The sequence below is a fragment of the Astyanax mexicanus genome, chromosome 12 (genome assembly GCF_023375975.1).
Source record: "Astyanax mexicanus isolate ESR-SI-001 chromosome 12, AstMex3_surface, whole genome shotgun sequence".
NCBI lineage: Eukaryota > Metazoa > Chordata > Actinopteri > Characiformes > Acestrorhamphidae > Astyanax > Astyanax mexicanus.
Window position 1 is genome coordinate 20,425,053 of NC_064419.1, and position 19,955 is coordinate 20,445,007.

The following is a 19,955-nucleotide window of genomic DNA, read 5'->3' on the forward strand; positions in this document are numbered from 1 at the left end:
TATGGTTGTAGATACCCTGTTGGCGTCAATTGGAGGATCAATCTAGGCACCTCTTTGGCTGCATCTGCTATCAAGAAGCAGAGCAAGCTCCGGGAGGGCCGGCAAAGATAAGATAAAGGAACAAATGGCAAGATTATGTGAAAATGCATAAATTCCACCTGAAATATCTCTATTATGTTCATGCATTTCCATTACCTCAAGGTACTGTTTGTATAAACAGTGTTTTTAATAAACTGCATGTGCACTTTCAAAGTTCTCTCCAGTACTTTGAGCTTGTTAATGGTGTAAAAATAGTGATTTATTTGCATGGGACATGCTATGCCCCCATCACTAGCATTGTAAGCGTGTTGGGAGCATCGGCTAAAAGCCCTGTATTTCAGAATTCTGGGGGTAAATGGGCTATTTGAAAAAAAAAAAGTTTGTACTTGTTATCATGCGTCACTACATACAAATTTCACACCGGATATCTCCTTTAAGGAAGGGCAGGTTCATGGTACGAGTGTCTTAGCAGCCTATTAGCAAGTCCTTCATTTTAGAACAAGCTTCTAAGAGACTTTTAGTGGCTGAGAAATACAGCCTAAGCCTTGGAGTATAACATACTATGTGCGCGGTACTGACCGGTACTCCATGAGACATGAGAATATTAGGGTTCATGATGGTGACGAGTTGATGAAGCAGGTCAGGCTGGAACTCAAAGAGTTCAGGAGTGAGTTTCTTCATCACTTCCTCCAACTTCTCGGCTGCGACTGAAGGAACACCATACCAGGTCTTGGGCTCACCCCTGAGTGAAAACAAACAAAACATTTTCTCAACACCTATTTCTGGTGGAAATGTATGCAACTATGGTTATTTTTTATACTTTACTAATAACTAATTAGATGTGACATACAGTGAACACTGTTATTTTGGTTATATTACAGGTTTGTATAACATTTTTACCAGTGCAAGTAGTTGATTGAGTAACTCCAGTGGTCTTCGATGTGCCAGCAGAAGGCTGAGAACACCATGCCAACATACAGCCATGGCACCTTCATACCCGAGATGTCTGCATTAATGTGGCACAATACTGACTGCTCTAACACTGGCATCACATTCAGGTTCCAGCCACTGCGAGCGTAGTCCTACAACAAAGAGTTTAAATAAAAGCTTTAAGATTACGGTTGACTGTTGTGTAAGGGAAAAAGGTGAGGAGATAGATGTAGGGGGACAATTCTGTTTTGTGGCAACAAAAAATATGATTGAGAGGCAAACAGTGACTAAAATAGCAACTGAAATGAACAAATCAAGCAAGAGAAGTAAAAAAAAAATAAATAAATCTTACCTCCTCTTCATTTGATAAATGCCTCTTGCCATTGTTGACAGGGAAGCCACTCCCAAACTCTTTGGAGTGAATGTCAGCTCCATACTCTACAGTAACGTCCTCCTCAATACTGCTAACCAGCCGCCAGAACTCCTTCTCAACCAGCTCTGTTGGCACCATCTGGAAAAATATATATAATATAAAACATAGTGGTGTGCAAGTCTGGGTATCCCATTCAAATGTGTTACTGTAGAAAATAAGGTGAGTAAAATGACCCTCCAAAAGGCATAAAAGTTAAAGATGAATGATTTTTGTGCCAACATCGAAATAAATTAGTATTTTGTTTTTATTATATTCAATTTTAGAGTGCAACCAGGAGAGAAGACAATGCAAAACTGTAGATACTAGCAAAGTCTCAGACATTAATTAGCATGTTATGACTATGGTTTATATCTAGTCATTGTTAGAAAAGGTACTGTGCAAATTCTATAGAACTTATAAATAATCTACATAATCAGAAGCTAATTTAAACTTGAGAAGCTAAACAAGAGACGCATAGAAGAAACATGAAGTGTTATTATGGCTGGCAAATAATAAAATACTGATTTTTTTTTTTTACATTCAGACAAAACAAAACACTTTCTTTAAAAAAAACACCATTAAATGCTACATTTATTAAAATACAGTGATTTTTATTCAAAATGTGATGGCCATTATTTAAACAGGACTAATTCCATTTATGTAATAAAATGTGCAGTTTGTCAACGTGAATCACTTCTGAATAACAAATTAATCGCTAATTACATTAATATGCAATTTTAAAATCACAGAGTAAACTTATGTATGCATTAGGGCTGGGGGAATAATCAAATTTATTTGATTAATCAAATTGCTGTTTCAATGTGATTTTCAAAACGGAATAAGCAAGATTGTAGATCTTCACATATAGAAGTTTTCAGAGAGAATCTGAGTAGATAGACATTTGCTTCTCTCAGAAGGAAAAAAGGCAGTGATTTTCTTATTACAATTTTCCTTAACAAGCACATCATGTTTGCAATGTGTTTAAAATCTACAAGACTGAAGGGTCACTTAATAACAATTAATAAATAATAATAACTAAATGTAAAGGGAATAGCTTGCAATCAATTTAAATGGTGCGGTCTGTTTACAAATAAAAAAATCTAAAGTTATGTAAGAACAAAAAATCTAAATGTAACACTAACAAACTATAGGCTATACTTACATGGACAGGCATGTTAAAGTAATCAGCTTTGAACGTGTCTGCCATCTCCCCGAAACTCTGTAGCGTATATTCCCTCGTGGCCTGCTCAAAACCAAACGCCTCAGAAGGTTTTTTACACTCCTACACACAAACACAAACACACACAGTAGAATCAGATCTAAACCAACCAGTTCAGAAGCGTGGTTCGTGTTTTCTGAAAAAATACATACTAAAGGTACATGCTTAGTACACAGACAGAAATACCACTGCTAAATAATTTTTTTTATACATTTATTATAGTAAATTCTGTATATGTGATATTTCTTGAGTGTTTTGTAACATTTCTTATTAAATGGAACCCAGTTTTCACTCTGGTCACAGGCTCACCTCTGCTATACATTTGGGACAGCGCCAGTTGCCCTTTGGAGGGTCTGTGAGAGGAGGCAGGAGGCAGAAGGTGTGATAATTATCATCACAACCATCACATAGCAGCAGCTTCTCGTCCTCATCCCCACGGCCACACATCCGACACACAAAGGAATCCACCTAAGAAAAAGAGAATTCTGAGTCTCTTCATGTGTAAGAATGAGTCGATTTTAACACCTAATTCTGGTTAGCTGGAATAGGTCTTCCAACTGAATCAACTGAATATAACTTGGCTATAACCAAGGCTTAGACAGTGTTTCCTCGATCCTGGTCCTAAATGCACATTGTAGTGGATTCGTAGCTTTAAAACACCCCCTCAACTCTAACAGGTTGTGAAACACTGAGGTGAGAAGTCAGCCTACATACAGAATATGTTCACTGGTGCTGGAGCTGTATTTCACATAAGGAATCCTGCAGCTGCTTAATACTGGCTTGACATAATCCCAATAACAGTATAGCCTCAAAACCAAATTAATAATTTAACTTAGACATAAATATCTGTAAAAAGGACAAAACATCAAGTCTCTAGATGTGCAAAGCTGGTAGAGACATATCCCAGCTTGCAGCTTTAATTGCTACTACAAAGTATCGAGTATTGATATGGCAGGGCTAAATACTTTTGCACGCCAGACTTTTCACCTTTTTACTTAATTAAAATTTTGAAAACCGTGTATAGTTTTCATTTCATTTTATAATATGTGATCCTTGGTGTTGGTCTATTCATTAAAAAACAGTAATTAGCATAGAGCTGCGACAAACCACATCATCTTGTTTGCTTTCATTTGAATTAAAATGTGAAATGTACGTATAAAGCTCAGCCAAATTAGTATCTCTGCACCCTCCCCTAACCAGCACACATCTCTACTTACAAACTGAGGGTTGTTGAGGTTCCGTCGGAGCCTCATGGTCATCTTTGTGCAAGGCTCATCTTTAGCGCTGCTGTCGAACTCATCTGCGCTGTCCTCCTCTTTTTTCTTTACCTCACTCTTAACAATGAGGTTTGGAGGTGGCGGGGGTATGTCCGAGTCTGACCTTGTGACTTGAGTCTCTGCTGGCTCTTCTTTAATGGCGCCAGCAGCACTGCTGTCTCGAACGATTACTGTCTGAGGCAGCTCATCTGACATAAGCGAGAAAGACAGAGGGGTTGAGGAGGCTATAGAGACATTATATTAATTGTTCTCTGGAAACAATTAAGAGACCACTGTAGTTCTGTATCAGTTTCTCTGATTTTACTATTTGTAGGTATATGTTTGAATAAAATGAACATTGTTGTTTTATTCCACAAACTACTCCCAAATTCCACATAAACATATTGTCATTTAGAAAATGAGAATTTGCTGAAATAAAAAATGTGCAGAGCTTTCAAACCTGAAACAATGAAAAGAAAACAAGTTCATATTTATAAAGTTTTAAGAGTTCAGGGATCAATATTTGGTGGAATAACCCTGGTTTTACATCACAAGTTTAATGCATCTTGGCATGTTCTCCTCCACCAGTCTTACACACTGCTTTTTTATGCCACTAACGGTGCAAAAGATCAAGCAGTTCAGCTTGATTATATTTCAGAGGTTTTCAATTTGGTAAAATCAAAGAAACTCATCATTTTTAAGTGGTCTCTCATTTTTTCCAGAGCTGTATATATAAAGCCTAGGCTGAGTCTGACACACAGAACACATTTATGACATTTACCTATATGCAAAATACTGCTCAGGGCTCAATGTAACAAACTCAGATACCTTTTTTCCTGGCCTTGTCCCGAGCTACCAAACCGAGGCCCATCATCTTGGGTCCTGCTCCATAGATCTGTAACTTCTTGAGCTCAGGATTCTTCTCTATGTCCTCCTCAGTGGGCTCAGGCTGAAAGCCAGAGATCAACGATCAATGGTCAACTCCAACGTGGGTTCTGGAGGCACGTCTCCCTGATTTCTAATGCTAACAGTTAAAGCTAAGCTAGCTAAGACTAATATTACTTGAGCCAATAACTGCTTAAGTATGGGTGGACAATATGATTCAAGAACATTTCAACAGCACACAACAACATTGCTGTGTCCTCATTTAAAATAAATCCTGCATGACCAAAACGGCAGGATATGGGCCAGTTCCAAATCTGTTACAAAAGGGTTCTTGTTTATTTACACCAGCCAACCCATTACTGTGAGCCCTTGTCAAACCTGGCAAAACAGGAAATGTGGCAGGGCAATATTGTAGTGTTACTGGAGATACTGGAAAGCAGTACATCTCCTTCAAACTCTTGACAATAGATTTTGAAACACCTACATGAACCGGTCTTAGTGACGGAAGCTTTTCTTATGCACCCAACAGCCGAGAAGCTGTTACTCTTCATGCAATAAAGCAAAAGCTAAACGGAGCAAATATGGATCCATCCTAGACAAAAAGTTAAAGCTAACAGTCACTTGTTCTTTTTCACACATCAGAAGTTAAGTTAACCCACTTAAAAATAGCAAACACGAGGAAGCGAGTGGAGGCAAAGATAAAAGCTAAACAGATGCATTTAGATCTTTTCAATTTGGCAACAGCATATCATGCTAAGAGGATGATACAAGAGGACATCAACACTAGAAATGGACCAATCAGTGTTTTAGGGGCTAATTGTGATCAAAGTTTGTATTGCAGCTCGTCCAGCCAATCTCCGATCCTGATTCTGGGCAGGGCCAAATGCCATATTAATGCCATTGGCATAGTGGGGTTATTATCTTTTATCTTCCACCACGAGGTGAATTTATCCTACACATATGATGTGTAGAAACTGTAAAAAACGTCAAGACTGACTGAGCTGATGAGCAAGACTTGCTGCAAGCTGTAGGAATGTGGGGTTCCTAGTGCGAGTATTGGCACGTGTGCTCAAGCTGTGGAGTTCCATCCAACAGCTGGACAAGGAACGGTGACTTCCTTGAACAAAAACGGCCCCAACAGTGATTCACACAGCAGAGCTGCAGTGGTAACCTTATCAATCCGAATTGGATCGGCTAAATCAAAGGAATATTGAACGATTGCATATTTTGGCAGAAAAAAAAAGCCATTTGTGATGCATCTCTGATTGATCTTCCCATCTCTAAATCAACACTATTCAGAAAAAAACTTTGAAACAGTTTAAACAAGCGCAAAAAAAAAAAAATTCTGTCGCCATAAAATCAGCCATTTTGAGATTTGTTTTTGAGATAAACTAACAGGGTTATAAACAATCAAGAGGAATTTAAGCATTTACACTACCCTGAAAGTTACACACTTAGTATTTCTACATCAAAAATGTAAAAAGATCTTAAAACAAAATAAATGCATTTTTGTGGCATCCTTTTAACTGATTACTTAAACTTAATATCTATTCAAGAAAATGAAAAACCACCATGAAACTAAATTAACACCAAAACATTGAACATATAAATCAATCATATTGCCCACCCCTGGCTTAATCACTGAAATACTGCATACACTCCTTGCTTATTAAAGAGAATACCCTACCTTACACTTACAATTAACATAATAGCCTTGCATAACAAGCTGAGCACTGACTGCAGCACTCTGACATGAGACCTTCTGTTGCAATTACACATGTAAAACACAGCGAGCGCAGGAAAAGCAGCAGCCAAGCTGAGGAGTAAGAGCATTAGGAAACTGAAACAGCAGAAATACCCAAAGAGCACACCAAAAGTGATGTTATTAGCAGCAGTAAGAAGCCCAAACCACGAGCACCAATAAGATGTGTCGCCATCTGAGAGGAAACCGAAGCAAGCTAGCAGTTTGTTATGCACATGACAAGACGAGCGCAAAAGTAGCATTTTATAGCTAAATTTTGTTAGAATGCAAGCTGAGGAGAACAATGAGGCACAAAGATGCAGGGAAGATTACAGTTTCACAATAGACATTAGCAACAAAGATAGGCCAATACAGACAGGACAGAGAACGAGACTGAACAAGTATTACACACCAGTGAAAGTGAGAGACAGGAGAGTGAATGTGTGTGAGAGAAAGCTTGAGGAGAGGTGTTAATGTGAATAAGTTGTTTAAAAAAAATTAAGAGAGAGTGAAAAGAAAGGAAAGAGAGCGCGAGCGAGAGGCAGTACCGAGGAGATGTGTTGAGAGCCAGTGGTAAGAGGGTGGTGGGTTGGATCCTCTGGACCCTGCATGGGGAGACAACAACCAGAACAAAATGGACTCCAAAGACAAAGAGAGAGCGACCACGAAGAGAAAAAAAATGAAATAAATAAAATACATACAATAAATCAATGAATTGACAGTAATAGGAAGAGACAGGGAGTGTGACAGAATTGAAAAAAATAAATAAATAAAAAGTGTGTTTATGTAGGGTTTATATATGGACACTGCATACCGAAATATGATAGGATATATTACTTGATATATTAATAAACCTACTAAAAATCCAATTAGTTTAATTACAGTTGATGTTCGGTTTTAAGAAAAATCAGGACATTTTATTGAACCGAGTATAAGCTTTGTTAGACCCGATCCAGTGATGTTCTGTTGTTTAAATGTTGTGGAGAGGAAAGACAGACATTACCTGATGTGGGTTTTAAGAAGATAAAGAAATCCAAAGCCTGCAGCATGTATCTTTCACAAGTTTCAAAAACTATTGCATTTATACTGCAAAATCTGCAATATTTCCACTTCAGATTTGATTGAGCGCATTATTTTTTTTGGACATGCTTAGTTTATTCTGCCCTAAATTTAAATTGTGTGCAGCTAAACATTTGTTTCCATCCAGTGCCCGACTGGTGTTTTAGGGGAAGTAATGCTTCTGCTGAAGCATTAAACCTGAAGTTATGATCAAACTGCAGGCAAATTAGATGTGATCCTCAATTCTGTTCTGTTACATGTGATTCCTCAGACCTGTTAAGATGACTATCCACACCGCTGTTTGCAAGTACTTAGATCTGAATTGTGTGCCATAATGTACCGTGAACACTTTTGAATATAGTTATCACAAAAATACCCTGAAAGTCTGTGATATTATTTTAAGGCCGTATGGGCCACATGATTTAGATTTTTTTTTTCTGTTTGTAGCAAAAGCAAAACTCACACTGTTCTCAATTCCCATTAAATATCTTCAAGAGGCAGATTATAAAAGTATCTGTCCAGTATCAATTATTTCACTTAAGTCCTGGATATATGGCATGTATTATCATCATCATGGTATAATGTTGGATCTTTGATTTCTGTTACAATTTGGTGAAAATATTAATTAGGGGTGTCCTTTTTTTTATATAATTTGCAATAATATCGCCAAATAAAAAGCAATATTCCTTTTGTTATGTTAGTCTATTCTTAAATGTATTATTTTCAAATGTTATGTCATATCAGCAAGAATATATTCACTGCAAAAATGGCCTAAATATTGAATATTATTTTCCCCTAGTCTGGAAAACCCAAACGTATCTGCATGGGTTGCTGGAGAAAAACAATAAACTTTCCAAAACATTCTGAAGTCTAATATGAGAAGCAAGAGTGTCCAGACTGAGACACAGCTGTACAAATCTGATGTAATGTAATCACATTTTAAACCACATCAAATTAAATTTCATGTGGTTTCTGGCAGTCCAGACTATTAAAAATCATTCTGGACATAATCGTGATATGCCAAAAATCAGATTTGGCAAATCAGAGATTTGGGCTGGCAGTCTAAACACAGCCAAAGTCTCAGTTACACATGAATCAAAAATGATTATGTATAACAAAATGTTTATTCGATTTAAGAAATTTCATCATTTAGACCCATAATTATAGGTCCTATAGGTCCTAAAATAGAAACCAGTGGAACTACACAAACTGTTACCAATTAAAAACAGTTTACAATATGCACTATCAATCAAGAGTAATAACTGATTAATAAGCCTAGGATTTAAGAGGTTAAGGCAAAGAACCAAGCATCATTTTTCTTTTGTTAAAGGGGTCAATGTTGATTAAAACACATTAAATAAGAAATCTATCAATCAATTTACTAGGCAGGCAAATAAAAATAAAAAACACCACAAACCATAAGGCTGTAACAAAATTCACACTATGCAACACTGACACTAAAAGATGAGACTAAGGACTTAATACTAAGATTAAGGTGATATGAAAAGTCTTAAATTAAGGCCAAATGGGTGGACAAGTATAAAGTGACATGGAATTGATTTATAATTGGGGCAGAGGCAGTCAGGAAGAAGAAAAAAAAAAAAAAAAAAAAAGGTTCATGTGTGCACATGAAGAGAGCAGGGAACAGAAATGCAAGAGAAGAGTGCAGCAGTAATGGGCACAACCAAGAGAGCAATGGAACAGAAAGCGGAGATGCATTTTGAAAGCATGGCGACACAAGCTGCAAAGCATGCTGGGGCATGTATCCTGAGCGCTGATTGGACAAACGCAGACAGGAATCCACTGTGGATGGAAACTTTTTTTTTTTTTAATTCTTTTAGTTAAAACACATTTATACTTACAAAACATTCAGAATAAGAGGCAGGCTGCATTCTTGTGAACATATTTATAGACATAAACTAAACTAAACCAAACTAAATTTGTGAATGATTAAACGTTTTGCTTATGTTGAATTATTTAAAAGGGCCTATTAAACACTGTTATTGTTTAAGGAAAGAGCAGAATTTTAAAGGTTTTTTTTGTTTTTGTTTTTTTTAAAAGACCATCAGCACAATATTTACTTTTGGGAGATACATACTGGTTGAACCGGTTACAACAAAGCCATTATTGGCCTTACTGGCATTATTTTGGGTATTTCACTTGCCTGTACATTGTCTACACAATCACATCACTGACACATTTAACACTATAGTTTCCCATGGTTAAATAACACCCTGAACATGTATTTAGTACTTTTTAAGAAAAACAAAATGAGGGATTGTCATGTGTTATGTGGTACTTTAAATTTTAGAAGAAAGTCAGGATTCCTGCACCAAAACAAAAATTCTCTGAAACATGGGAAACAGGTTCTTAATGACTTCCAAATTAATGGATGGTGAAACTTTTGCTTTCCATGTGACCCATCTAAAGTTTTTGTGCATATACCTCATCCCATGATAACCAACGCTGACCACACACGCCACTCACCTCAGGCTGCAGGCGATTGGCTCTTCGTCCGTAACTGCTCATCTTGGAGGGCTGCACTGACTGGCGGAGGGGGATGGAGTGTGGCTTATACTCTTTGTCCACATCGTCACTATCATAAGGCCTAGGCTTACATGGCTGCACACAAGACATACAAATATAAACACTTAAAAAAACACTGACTTCCATTATTCTTTCCATGCATACCATTATTACAATACATTACACCAGTGCTTGTCTAAAATGCTGGTCAATATCGATCAGTATTTATCATCACTGATCAACTATCTGCATGCATCATTTCAAAGAGCGCAGTTAAGTGCTGTTTAACTGGATTTAAAGTAGCAAATACAACCTTATAACTATACTTAAAACACTTGTAGGTATTTAGTATATCTTAAACTTATTGTTAAACCATCCCAATAGTTATAGTGATTTTACACGATTCAGAAGAAAAAAAATAAGCAGTTCATCTGGGGTTATAGAGCAAGTAGCAATGCCTGCATTGCAGTAAATTATTGTTTAAGTGCTGCATGTGTGAGTAGCACAAACACTGTTCACATCCGGTCACGTTATGCATCTTAAGTGTCAGGATTATATGTGAATCAGGCCAAACCACTTAAAAATACAAGTGTACACACAATCAAGTTGGATTTATTAAAATACACAAAGCTAATTGTTTACAACCAAACCTCCTCCCAGTAAATCAAAAATACCAATGATAATTAGGGATGTCCCCGACCCAATCATATGACCAGAAATTTTCAAAGGATCGGATTTGGGTGGAAAATATCCAGATCCAGATCTTTTTTTTTTTTTTTTACTGTACTGCCAAAGTATCGGATCAGGACTCTGTCACGGCAGATTTTCAAAATCAAATGACTTTGGGACAAAACAGAACAAAAATTAATCTTGTAATAATCATCCCTTGTAATAATGGCTAAGCAATACACAAATTTTATTCTATTTCTTTTTCTATTTTGTCTAAACACATAGAAAGAGTTTAGATACAGTACAGTACAGTACAGTACAGATAGTGGTCACAAAGTGACCAGGAACTAAGGCTGCATCTAGACTTAATGCTAAATATCTCCCCATGACAGATATCAGTAGAAATATAAAAGATTAACTTGTACCGGTAAGCTGGCACCAGACTGGAACATCTCAAAAGGATAGACAATCCTCTCATAGTGCGACCTCAGGAGTGAGCCAATGTTTTTGCCTGGTGGGTAACCAAGCTTCTGAGCCACTCGAGCCCATCGCCTCTCTTTGCAGACTGTCTCAAAGCCACCCTCCTCAGTCACAATCTGCAACATAACAACAATAGAGCTCAGAACAAAAAAGCAAATGAACAGACAAAATACAAGATCCACGATTCCTTCATTGGGTATTGAGACTGTTCAACACCTTGGTTCATACAAACATTTAAGTCATAAAAAATGCATTTAAGTATACACTGCTTTTAGAGAATTTTGGCTTTATAAATGCAACATAATAAGAAAAAGCTCAATCAATCCATCAATCTATTACGAGAATTAAAGAAGAAAGTCAAACATTCTGATCCAGAGTGCAGTATTATTTCAAATTATACCACGAGTACCTTAGCCAAGCTGAAAAGGTCTAGAATGCGTCGTTCTATGTTGGGGATTTTGAGAGATGAACCTTGAATCTCCCAGAACTTGGCAATTCGGTCCAGATAATTCAGCTTTACTCTCGTCTCAGCCTGATAACGCAAACAAAGAGAATTTTATCGTAATTCTGAAGTGTGTTAAACAAAAACAATAAAGGATCACTACACACAACATGCATGAACTGACATGGCATAACACATGGTAAACACTGGTGAGGGCTATTTATGTGGGTGGTGCCTAATGTGATTAGTGTACTGGATAAAAACAAGAGCTGCTACAACACACACCTCCAGTTCATTAAGTCTCTGTATTCGAGGAGTGAAGCGGAAATTATCCACCTCCACAGCAAAAGGTGGCTGCCAGTCCTTTGAAAGGAAAAAGAAAAGAGCGAAACAGATCAGAATAATAACACAGCTGTTAACTCTTGCCTTTTGTCTTCTGAGATGCATATCCACACGGACAACATTTTTAAAGCACCACATAAGTTTGCAACACAAAAAAAATACACAGCTGCTGCGATTAGAGTCTAAATTTCACTAACGTAGCATTAACTAAAGTGTTTTTTGTGTAACCACTTGTTTAGTCATGACAAATGAAAAAGCCAAGTGTGGGTTTTTAAACAAAAACAAAACACACCCTGCAGTAAATGCATTACTGGTCATGCAACTTCTATCAGCACAAAGTTTACCAAGATGACCAAAACATGACTCTTACTGGAGGAGGGCGAATCTTGCATATCCCAGACTTCTCTGCAATTGGACGGATCTTGGCGATGTAACCAAGTGGATCTGCAAACTCCTCCCATGACGGCTCAAACACTGGACATTCCGGAGGTGGAACAAACTCTTCCCCTCCCTCCATTGCTCTGTAAACAAGTTAAGGAAAAAATGAAAAGCATCAGTAAACATGTTTCAATTGCTTATGCATATCAGTTTATATCACAGCCTCTACTGTCAATAAAATATTTTTTTGTGTTTTTTTTAGGCCTGTCAGCTACTGAGGATGTTAAAAACCTTGATTTTGTAACAACTTTCAATCATTTGTTGTTTCTTTTGAAGTCAAGGGGATTTTTTTTTAATTGTCATGCTATTGCTATCAAGTCATTGTGTTTACTCTCCAGGAATGACTTTTTACTAGATTTTGGAGCATTGATGTGAGAGATTATTGCATTCAGCAACAAAGCACTAAATGGAGTCAGGAGGCTGGATAATCAATTAAGTCCCACTGTATGTATGGAGAGCACAGGGGCTACACAAGCTGTGTATGTACATTTGCACAACCTTTTCTACATAAAGTGTATGAGGATGCAGGCACCAATTTATAAATACCTGTAAAACATAGAAATCTTAACTACATGTAGTCATGTGGATTAGCATTACACAAACATTAATCTGTACACTGTAACACATTACTTAGTGTACTTGGAGTTGAATTTATATGTAATGTAAGAATGCATAAAAATTTGAAAATACAAACACGTAAAAGAAAATCTGTCTAATCCAAGCATGTCCAATTAGGGGTGGACGATACGGCTGTAAAATAATATCACGATATTTCATGGTATTTTCACGATAACAATATTTTTGGAGATATGACAAAATACTGAACTCGAAAAAATTATTTAGAATTTTATTATTGCATGCAATATGATATGGCTAACAGATATTAAAAAAAGATTTCATGATACTAATAATACATTTAAAATATCTACTTATATCCAGGATTAAAGTAAAATAAGTGTTACTGAACAGATGTAATCTCTTTCTAGCAGATAAATAATGGGAAATTACCGCAAAAAATAATATCCTGATGTGATAATTAAGGGTGGATGATACAGCACGATATTCTAGGGTATAATATTGTTCACGAGATTAAAAATTTTTGGCGATATTATCACTTACGATACGATATGGCACACCCCTATGTCCAATTCCATTTTTTTTTCAAAGCAATGATTTACTTAGAATCAGTGACTAAACAGGACCGAGGCTAGACTGAACTTTTGTCAACAATGAAGACCTATCAAAACTAAACATTTATCTAACAGCTTTTTAATTTGACTACATTAATGTCTTTACATTTTCTGTACGGAATCATGGATACAACTAACGTATAAATAAAAAGGAGTCTAACTTCTAAATTACAGTAAAATCTATTAAAATTAATTTTACTAAATAAAACTGCTAATGCATCAGCAGTCTGTTTCACGTTTAAAAAAATGACACGCTAAAGTTTCCAGATCAACTACATGCGTTAATGCTTTAAATGTTAAGAGCCCTAATTTAAAGCCCTGTTGCTCATTTCTGGTCTACTATTGGATGGTGTTTGAGATATTCTGTTTTATGTTTATCATAAGACAATCTGTTCAGCATAAGACAATTAAACAAACAGCACTGGATACTGATATGTTGATCAATTGTATGGAAGCTGGAAATTCCATTACTGTAACAACACCTTCCTGTAACATATTTTACTTTCAATCACCATTCAGAAGTCTGTGTAGTCTACATCTAAGTTTAAACACATTACAGGAACCCACCCCTACACAGTATTGTTAAAGGCAAAATCGTGTTTATCCCCAACAGCAGGCCATTTCACAGAGCTTACAAACAAAAGTACTGTAATAATACAAACAAACAAATGTCATAACTTTACCTTACTTTAAACAGACAATCTCAAACTAGACAACAATTAAAATAAATTCCATGCACAGGCAAATTTACAACTAATTCTCTACTAAATAAAAAGTATGTACCTTTACCTCTGAATATTCCTTATAAAACTACCCCACGCAGATTCAATTCTGAACAACAGGCTGCCATCACTTCCTCAGGTAGTGTTTAGGCTAGACACAGCACGGATGTTTAAAACCAGCAGATTTTAATCAAATCAACATTATTATTTCTTTAACTGTGAACATTTACTGTGAAGAAGTCTGAATTTCCAGGTTAAATATCAAAACTAACAACCTATGATCTCACTGAAAAATTTGCTTTCCACACATACATCATACGTCAACGTTTTCATTTCCTCTTAACCTTCTGAGACATTCAGTGTTACCTTTAAATGAAGTGAGAGGGGCTTGTTTTCCCACGTTTTGAGATATTCAACAAATTAGGTCAGTTGAAACAGTGTCAGTAGGCTACAGAACAAAAATAGCTTTTTACCCCATTGACAAATGAACATTCACCTTAATATGTTAAGCTACATTTCAGTATAACATACAGCTCTACAGCAAGACAGTATTAATAAACATGGAGGCACAACAACTCCACTGACACCTATTGTCGGAGCCACGACCTGTTTTACTTAACCCTGCAACAAAAGGTCACCCGTACTATTGTACTTATTTATATTACTTACAGAGATTTATTTATGGAACTAAGCAAAAATGATAAAAAGGAGGGGGGGGGGGGTTACCAAGTCCTTTTAAAGGCCCCATCTTCAAACAAAGATAACTGAGCCAACATTGGAGGATATCTAAAAACTTGTAAATCTACCTTCAGCTCCTAAATCACTAAGAAAATGTATAATTCCTTCGAATAGTAGACAGAATACCACAATATAGAACAACGGATGACACTGTGTGATTGGTGTTTGGTTAACTAGCTGACACGATTCGTCTCGATGAAACGGCTTACGTACACAAACTGCCTGTTCACAAAAGTCCACGAGCTACAATAAAAATGCTAGCTAGCTTAGCTATTTTATTCGGGACTCAAAAACATTATCTAAAGTCTAAAAAAGTATTAAATAATTTGATCATATAAAGGAGGTTCATTTTTGACGTCTGACCAAGTAACCTATCTACCTTTAACGTTACCTCATGCTCAAAACAAAGCTAGCTATAGTTAGCTAGCCTAGCTAACCTACGTTTGTTATCAAAACAGTTTAGCCTTAGCTTAGCTTAGCTAGCGTCGGCTGGGCAGCTAACGCCAATTCAGTAGCGCAGTAGTTAAAGAGATTGCTAGCTAGCATGTAGCTAGCTAAAATTAGTCTGAGCCAGCTACCTGGATTATGCATAGGCCAGCTATCTTAGCTAGCTAACAAGCTATCTGACTTCTTAATAATCGTTAACCTAGTGATCTACAAACAAATAGTTAACCAGTTAAGTAGCCAGCTCTCTAAATTAGTAGTTAGCTGGGTTACCATCACTAGTTAGCTGAACTTAGTTAACTTTTTCGCCGTGTTACGACCAATGTCAGCTAACTTAGATAGTAACATATCTGGCTTGTATGATAACTAGACCAATACATAGCAAATAAAGCTAAAAATGAACAGCCCTGTTTGACCACCAATGGCTACTTATTCTAACCTTGTTATCTAGGTTAGTTTAGCTGCTAGTAATGTTGGCTAACCTTACTATGTAAGTTAGATCAGCTCAGTTATCCAGCAATAAAAGTAACAAAACACGAGATCTGTTCAAACACACAGAAGGCCTCGACTTAGCCAAGATAGACTGGATAAAAGACAACCGTTAGGTTAGCTAAGTTTCTCTAGAAATAAAAAACACAGCACAATATAAACCCAATATACATATAAGGTTACACATAGAAAGACAGCAGGCCAAGTAGTTAGATATCTAACTTAGCTATAAACAATTTGAAGTACAAATCACTTAACTATATATTAACCTAGAAAAACTTAAACCAGCTTAACTTAGTTATTTAACTAGTTAGCTAGCTAACTAAATATGATAATTATTAAACTATGAACAAACCTGATGGGTTTAAATGAAACACAACGTGTTTAGACTAATTGGTGAACTAAAAATAAGTTTATACAAAATAAACTTAGTTAGCCAGTTATGTTAGGTTTATACTGAATGTGTAACCGAGTTTTAGCTAGGTTTGGTTAACTCTGCTTAAGAGTTAATGTGTTCCAGTTACAACAACTTAACTCAATTTATAAAAACACTGAATGTCTGAGTATCATATTAATAAAAACACTTGTCAATCAGGCAGCTTCAGCCATAAAGTGGTCGAATTATCTAGCCATTTAAATTCAGAGCAAAAAAAAGCTAGCAGAACATTGTCACCGTGAGGTTAGCTACATGCTCTACCAGGCCGTGGACTGCTGCGGCAGAATCAGTGAGGCTAAATGATATTAGGGGTTAATGAGCTCAGTAAACTCAGCAAGCTTTAAGGTTATGTCGTTACAACATATAATTGTGTGGCCACATGATCTTACACTCCGCCACTTGCTCTGTGCACGTCTTCAAGCGCGTTCTGGTGTTGATTCGGGGAGAATATCGACCCAGTTTTAGTGAGGGGCACACAGTCCAGGCCGTGTCACTGTCTCGGCTGATCACAGACTCTATTGTTCGGCTGTGGGTCGCTCTCAGGGCGGCTGTACATCTGCGGCCTCCGCGCTGTCAGCCCATCCCAGCGCTCCGGCTCTCCGCGGCGGTGCTGGTACACAACATTCGCTGAGCTGCTGCTTTTCTCGTATCCGTTTCACCAGAGTAACACTTTTGCTATTCAACCGGGCACATAAACAAGTTCCAGCACGTCGTAGTGGTCAGTTTTTTCCTTTCGAGAACTAGCCCCCGTTCATCCTGTCTAAGCTACACGCCATTTTGGGTTTTTCATCACAGCCTAAGCACAACCCCTCAAGACCCATCGATCAAAGCTGAGGAAACCCATTCGGTCGCATGGACACGCCGTTGTTTCATCCCTCCGCCTGCGAGTTACGTATAAAATAGTCCGCCAACTTATCTATCTTTAAAAACGCCTCTATTGAACTGTGCAGCCGCTTTCGCGCAAAACGTAGACTTACACAAACGCTTACAATAAACACACGGATTATGGCTGGCACCGCACAACGATATATATGTGAACGCTACTTGCAGTGCAGGTAGGTTAGATGGAGTGATGTAGGGAAACGACGCGGAGTAATACCAGCAAGGATTGCACGTCTCACTTTGAGGGAAGTAGTTCCGACGAGTTAAGATTTGCGCAGATGGTCAGTGAAGGAAGGAAAGAGGACAGCGGCCCCCAGCGGAGGAAGAGTTTTATAAACCTTTTTTTTTTTACGTTTAAGCACAATGTGCTTTAATGAATGTTTTTATTTTCTCATGATATTTATTCTTTTTTTACTACTTTGGTTTTTAGTCATTTGGTGACATTAGTTACTACTTTACTGTTGCTTACACTTCTAATATTAGAGAAATAGCTCTTGATTTTCTGTCAAGAGGAAGCAAAATATTTTTGCCAGCTGTACTTCACCTGTTGTGTGGAGCTTGTCCGCTTTTGCAGTCTGTAAGTTACTATATTAAGTTGTTGATTGAATAATTATTGTTTCTGGTTAATACAGTATTTTTACTAAGAATCTCAGAATCAGGATGTAGACAGAGGAAAACAACAAGTGAGCCAAGCAGTAAATTATAGTGTTTACTACCTTAATTATTTATGACTGTACTGAACTGTTGGTGATTGTTGGTTTATATAGCATATTTTATGGTGTTCCACAGGGGTTTACTCTAGGGCCGATGAAACTGATGTTAATAATAATAAAACTGTAGTTCTGAGCAGAGGCATGCAGACATAGACATCTGCCCTTTATCAACCAAAGTGCCCTTTTGAAACTTTGTTTTTTTTTTAAATATTATTATTAACAAGATTTTACTGAGGCCGGTTTGAAATGATCTTTTGAAAACCTGAGCGATTAAAAACGAGTGAAAACAGAATGCCCTGAAATCAGCTCACACACACCCGACCTTTCTCTTCCTCTGTCACGTGGCACGCTAGATGCGCTGTAGCAGCAGTTCAGTTCAGCGAGTCTTCAGCACAGCACGCACGGCAACAGATAGCCTTGTCCCACCAGCCAGGTAACATACACATAAAAAAAGAAGTGCCCTTTTCCCCCCTGAGCACTTGCCCCCCCTGAAGTGTAGGTTATATACAGGTTTTAACGTGTAAAGCGTTGAACACAAACATCTGTAAATAAATGAAAAAAAAAAATCAGGTGGAAACTTTATAGATTTCAATCCTTAATATTTTATTGAGGTCATCTAGTGTATCACCTTGGGATACTTTGAGTACCACCCGTGGTACCTGTGCCGCAGTTTGAGAACCACTGCACTAAAGTATTTAACATTCTTTGTACTTAAGTATTGCAAGTAGTTTATTCTATAATGTAGTACTCAAGTACTGAAAGTAAAAGTACAGTACTGTGTTATTAGTGTAGTTATTACAGAAAGCAGTGGACAGTTTTTAGAGTGAAATGCAGAATGGGAGCTTCTTATAAGATCAGCTTGATCTCTTGATTTGCTCAGTGATGAGAAGCTTCATCAAACCCGATGACAGTGCAGAGCTTCTACCGCTCTGGCTTTAGTGATAATGTGGGTTTGAAATGATTGGTAACATTTTTATCATTATAACAAGTAACAAGTAAAGCAGCACATAAAAAAATGTATCAGAGTAAAAGTATTAAACTCATGCAAAATATGTAGTGAAGTAAAACTGGAAATAGGATAAAAAATAATACTCCAGTAGATACAGATACAGCTTCAGTACTTAAATACAGTAGTGAAGTAGTTCTGCCTCCTTACTATATTATATCTCTGGTGAAGTCCCACTGGAAGTCTGCAATATAGAACACTGCTGTATGGTTTCAGTCCATCAAAAATAATACCTGAATAACTATCTCCAGCTCTAACTTGTTTATTTTTACTACTAAAAACTCAAATTAGAGATTCACATCAAATTCTAAAATATTCACTAGTAATAACATCATGAATTTAGAATAAAGCATCAGAATAAATCAGAATGTCACATTACCAGGACCAATTATATCCCTGGGGCTCCTGTATATAAGTCCAGCTGGGAACCAGAAAGTCACAAAAAATCTATAATTTCTTTTTTACTAAAATTAAAATTGTAGTTACACATGTCTACAGTTTTGCGTACATATTGCACACATCTTCATTCCTTTTAACATCAGTATGATATTAATTTGGTCTGGTGAATCTAGATTTCTACCAAAGTGCACATACTGCACTATGTCTGTTAAAGCACATGTCTACACTTCAATCAAATCATATTATTTATGCAACTTATGCATGCACGAATGAGCATCTTGTGTTTGGTAAATAAAGATTCTATGTGTGGTCCTAGGACAAAGGGTGAATAAAGGGGTGATAGGCACATTTAATAACAATCAATATTACAGAAATTGATCATTTCTTTGTCTTATTCCACCAAAAAAGCTTAAAAAGTGTCCAAATAACCCTTAATTAACCCTAATAAACTATTTGGCTTGTATTGTTTAATATCTGTATTAATGATATTGTCACATC

General features: G+C 36.9%; 1 protein-coding gene across 3 annotated transcripts in view; it reads right to left on the minus strand.

Moving 5' to 3' along the window:
* kdm5c (lysine (K)-specific demethylase 5C) overlaps window positions 1-17,427 on the minus strand; it is a 34,296-nt gene extending 16,869 nt beyond the window's left edge. The window contains exons 1-14 of one of the 3 annotated variants that reach the window (XM_007234626.4): window positions 16,847-17,427; window positions 12,371-12,521; window positions 11,944-12,021; window positions 11,626-11,748; window positions 11,162-11,332; window positions 10,029-10,163; window positions 7,031-7,087; window positions 4,685-4,805; window positions 3,818-4,065; window positions 2,910-3,068; window positions 2,544-2,663; window positions 1,322-1,480; window positions 940-1,121; window positions 619-781 (exon numbers count right to left, since the gene is read on the minus strand). In XM_007234626.4, coding sequence (XP_007234688.2) covers window positions 619-781; window positions 940-1,121; window positions 1,322-1,480; window positions 2,544-2,663; window positions 2,910-3,068; window positions 3,818-4,065; window positions 4,685-4,805; window positions 7,031-7,087; window positions 10,029-10,163; window positions 11,162-11,332; window positions 11,626-11,748; window positions 11,944-12,021; window positions 12,371-12,517 — 1,863 coding nt within the window. In that variant the 5' untranslated portion in view covers window positions 12,518-12,521; window positions 16,847-17,427. Of the gene's footprint in view, window positions 1-618; window positions 782-939; window positions 1,122-1,321; window positions 1,481-2,543; window positions 2,664-2,909; window positions 3,069-3,817; window positions 4,066-4,684; window positions 4,806-7,030; window positions 7,088-10,028; window positions 10,164-11,161; window positions 11,333-11,625; window positions 11,749-11,943; window positions 12,022-12,370; window positions 12,522-14,417; window positions 14,437-16,846 lie in introns of those variants that run through there. The other 2 variants (XM_049486276.1, XM_007234627.4) reach the window with 2 other exon arrangements.
* Between the last annotated feature and the right edge of the window lie 2,528 nt (window positions 17,428-19,955).